The 2,101-nt window shown below is 36.7% G+C and overlaps 1 protein-coding gene across 1 annotated transcript; it reads left to right on the top strand.

Moving 5' to 3' along the window:
• Positions 1–568: 568 nt before the first annotated feature.
• Positions 569–1,510, top strand: LOC101103010 (olfactory receptor 5AL1-like). Its single transcript, XM_004016476.3, has one exon. The coding sequence runs from the start codon at positions 569–571 to the stop codon at positions 1,508–1,510; it is 942 nt and encodes a 313-aa protein (XP_004016525.3).
• The last annotated feature ends 591 nt before the right edge of the window (positions 1,511–2,101 follow it).

Raw genomic sequence — 2,101 nt, 5'->3', positions numbered from 1 at the left:
TTTCTCCCTTTAATTCCCAAATATTACATAGTAATTGAAAGAAAACTAGAAGTCATAGTAAGAGAACAGAATAAAATAACATCCTGAAACAGTTGATATAAAGATGGTCAGAATTTAAATTTACCTTTCATGCTACTCCTTCAGAAATTATTTTTTAAATTTATTGTTTTCTGTTAATTAAAATTTTCAAAGAATTAATATGTTTGTTTAAAGTATTTCAACAATTAAAAAATTATTTGGGCTCAAATAACTCTATCTTTATTTTCTTTTATTAAAAATAGATAAATTATTCAATTATGTTAGATTTTAAATAGAAGGCCATCTTTCTATCTTTCCAAACCCCATAGAATTTCATACTTTGGAAATTCTGCAGAGAACAAATCACTTCATTCTGAAACCAGATTTGCATGGAGAGTCTCCTTGGAATGTGTTCAATGTAAGATCAGGGTGGAGCAGAATCAGTTCCCATCATCTGCTTGATTATCTCTAAGGGAGATAAGAATACTCAGACTGTGTGCTCTAGGGGGTTTTATTGTAAAAAACAAAAATTTATTGTTAAATCTCTACTATGGCAAAAGGCAATTATTCTGCAGTGTCTGAGTTTATCCTCTTGGGACTCACAGATAATCCAGAACTTCAAGCCACTCTCTTTGGTGTATTCCTAGTAATCTATTTTGCTAGTGTCCTGGGTAATCTTGGTTTGATTGTACTAATACAAGTCAGCCCGCAGCTTCACACACCCATGTATTTTTTTCTCAGCCACCTGGCTTTTATTGATTTTTCTTTTACTTCGTCTGTCACCCCAAACACCTTGGTGAGTTTTCTGTGTGAAGTTAACAGAATAACATTTTATGCGTGTGCCATTCAGCTGTGCTGCTTCATTACATTTGTGGTTTGTGAACAGTATTTGCTCTCAATCATGGCCTATGATAGGTATGTTGCCATTTGCAACCCTTTACTGTATGCCATCCTCATGCCTAAAAGACTCTGTATTCGGATCATTGCTAGCACATATATTTACGGATTCGCTGTGGGTCTTGCGCAGACAGTCGCAACATTCCTCTTGTCTTTCTGTAGCTCCAATAGGGTCAACCACTTCTACTGTGATGACGTTCCCTTGGTCGCGCTGGCTTGCTCTGACACTCACGTCAAAGAGCTGATGCTTTTAATCATTGCTGGACTCAACACCCTTTGCTCTCTATTGATCGTGGTCATTTCTTACATCTTCATCCTCTTTGCCATTCTGAGGATCCATTCTGCTGAAGGAAGGCAAAAAGCCTTTTCTACCTGTGTTTCCCATCTCACCTCCATCACCATATTTTATGCAACAATCATTTTTATGTACCTCCTGCCCAATTCAAGCCATTCTCTGAACACAGATAAATTTGCTTCCGTGTTCTATGTGGTAGTGAGTCCCATGTTAAACCCATTGATCTACAGCTTGAGGAATCAGGAAGTAAAGAATGCACTGAAGAGAATTATAGAAAAGTTGCATTTGGCTATCAAATAACTGAAAAAATCAAGGACAGGGAGGAATCTGCAGACTTGGAGTTGAGGCTTATATAGAGTCAAAATGCTGATAAATGATAGGGTCAAATTTCTCACTTTCAGTGTTCATATTTACTCAATGTCTTACCCACTCTGTCATTCTTGGTGATTTACACGTGAAAGGCATTTTGTAAATTTTAAGGTGTTAAATTGTAAAAGGAGAAAGAGACGGACAAACAAGGAAACACAGAGAGTGAAACAGAGATAGAGATATTTTAACCTATTTGAAAAGACATCTTTATAATTAAAGAAATGGAACATCGGGCATAGTGACTTTATCTGAATTCTGTGTCATATTTTTTTTTTTTTTTCCAACACACTGGATAATGTTCCTAACACTCCTCTTCTTGCATTCAGCAGAGCCACCTTGACATTGAGCCCTTGGTGACACCAATCCTGACACTGTGTCAGTTTAGTTCACTAGAGCTCTTTCCTGCCATATAACTCCTTGCTTGTTCTGTATCAGTTGTGATTAGGAACATGGACTCTTCCTTCACACAGTTTGGCCAACGATTTTAGTTTTCCAAGTAATAGCTGTTATCTTGGGTAAATT

Source organism: Ovis aries, chromosome 15 (assembly GCF_016772045.2).
Source record: "Ovis aries strain OAR_USU_Benz2616 breed Rambouillet chromosome 15, ARS-UI_Ramb_v3.0, whole genome shotgun sequence".
Classification (NCBI taxonomy): domain Eukaryota; kingdom Metazoa; phylum Chordata; class Mammalia; order Artiodactyla; family Bovidae; genus Ovis; species Ovis aries.
Note: the sequence above shows the minus strand (reverse complement) of the source record. Positions and strands in the feature narration are given on the sequence as shown.